Source organism: Mus caroli, chromosome 9, assembly GCF_900094665.2.
Source record: "Mus caroli chromosome 9, CAROLI_EIJ_v1.1, whole genome shotgun sequence".
NCBI classification, from domain to species: Eukaryota; Metazoa; Chordata; class Mammalia; order Rodentia; family Muridae; genus Mus; species Mus caroli.
This window is the reverse complement of record NC_034578.1, coordinates 102,077,380-102,078,533: the sequence shown is the minus strand read 5'-3', so window position 1 is coordinate 102,078,533 and position 1,154 is coordinate 102,077,380. Positions and strand designations below refer to the sequence as shown.

Genomic DNA, 1,154 nt, shown 5'->3' with positions numbered 1-1,154 from the left:
CCTGGTCTACAAAGTGAGTGCCAGGACAGCCAGGGCTACACAGAGAAACCCTGTCTCGAAAAACCTAAAAAAAAAAAAAAAAAAAAAAAAAAAAATTTTAAAAATTAAAAAAAATTGAAACCTGAACATTTGCCCAGTGACTTTGCTGAGTTTCTTTGCCCTCATCTATTCACTTTTTTTTTCTTTCTTTCTTTCTTTCTTCCCAGGGCTAGATGGTAGCACCCCTGCCTTTGAGAGGGAGCGGCTCATTAATCAGTTCAATGATCCCAGCAACCTCACCACCTGGCTGTTCCTTCTCTCTACAAGGTGAGTTCATGCAATTTGCCATCTGGGCAGGTACCACAAAGGCTTATCTAAATCTAAGATGAGATCTGCTCCGCTTTGTAATTTGTTTTTTGAGGTCAGAAAGGAAACCCCAGGAGAAGTTGTTATGAAGGTAGTCAACACATTGTTATAAAGTTCTTTGAGGCCTTCATTAATAATTGTCATAATTAGATATTCTCTCAGGAGTTCTCTATGGCATGGAGTGCTTTATCACATTAGATAATGTGATTGATATAAATAAGAATGCTTTAAAAAGAAAGTGCCCAGTTTTAGCAATCAGGAGACAGGAGGATTTTGAGTTTAAGGCCCACCTGAGTTCTGTCAGTGAATCCTGCCTCAAAACAAAGTAAAACAAAATAACAAACCAAAACAAAAAATAAATTTAAAGTGTAGTATAACTATAAAAGGTTGATGTTTTCTGTCTCGTGACAAGTACCTTGAAGGATCTGTAGCTTTCTACCAAGACATTGTTCAACAGTGTAGGGGTTGTTTTTTCTTTGTTTGTTTCAAATAGGTTCTGATGTAGCTCCTCCTGATTTTCCTGACCCTTCCAACCATATATTGGGACTGTAGGCTTGTGCTATCACTCCTAGTATATATGAGTCTTTCATCCCTCTTAGATGTTAAAGTAAAAATACCATCTGGTAGAGTTGGTATAGACATTTTTTTATTATAGACATTTTATGAAAGAGTTTATTATAGACACTTTTTAAAAGATGTATTTATTTTATGGATATGATTACACTGTAGCTGTCTTCAGACACACCAGAAGAGGGCATCAGATCTCATTACAGATGGTTGTGAGCCACCATGTGGTTGCTGGGATTTGA

General features: G+C 36.8%; 1 protein-coding gene across 1 annotated transcript in view; it reads left to right on the top strand.

Moving 5' to 3' along the window:
- The window catches only part of Rad54l2 (RAD54 like 2), a 107,674-nt gene that overhangs the window by 89,303 nt on the left and 17,217 nt on the right, over positions 1-1,154 (top strand). Inside the window, exon 15 of the mRNA XM_021171453.2 lies at positions 207-306. Within this exon, the coding sequence (XP_021027112.1) occupies positions 207-306 (100 nt within the window). The remainder of the gene's footprint in view (positions 1-206; positions 307-1,154) is intronic.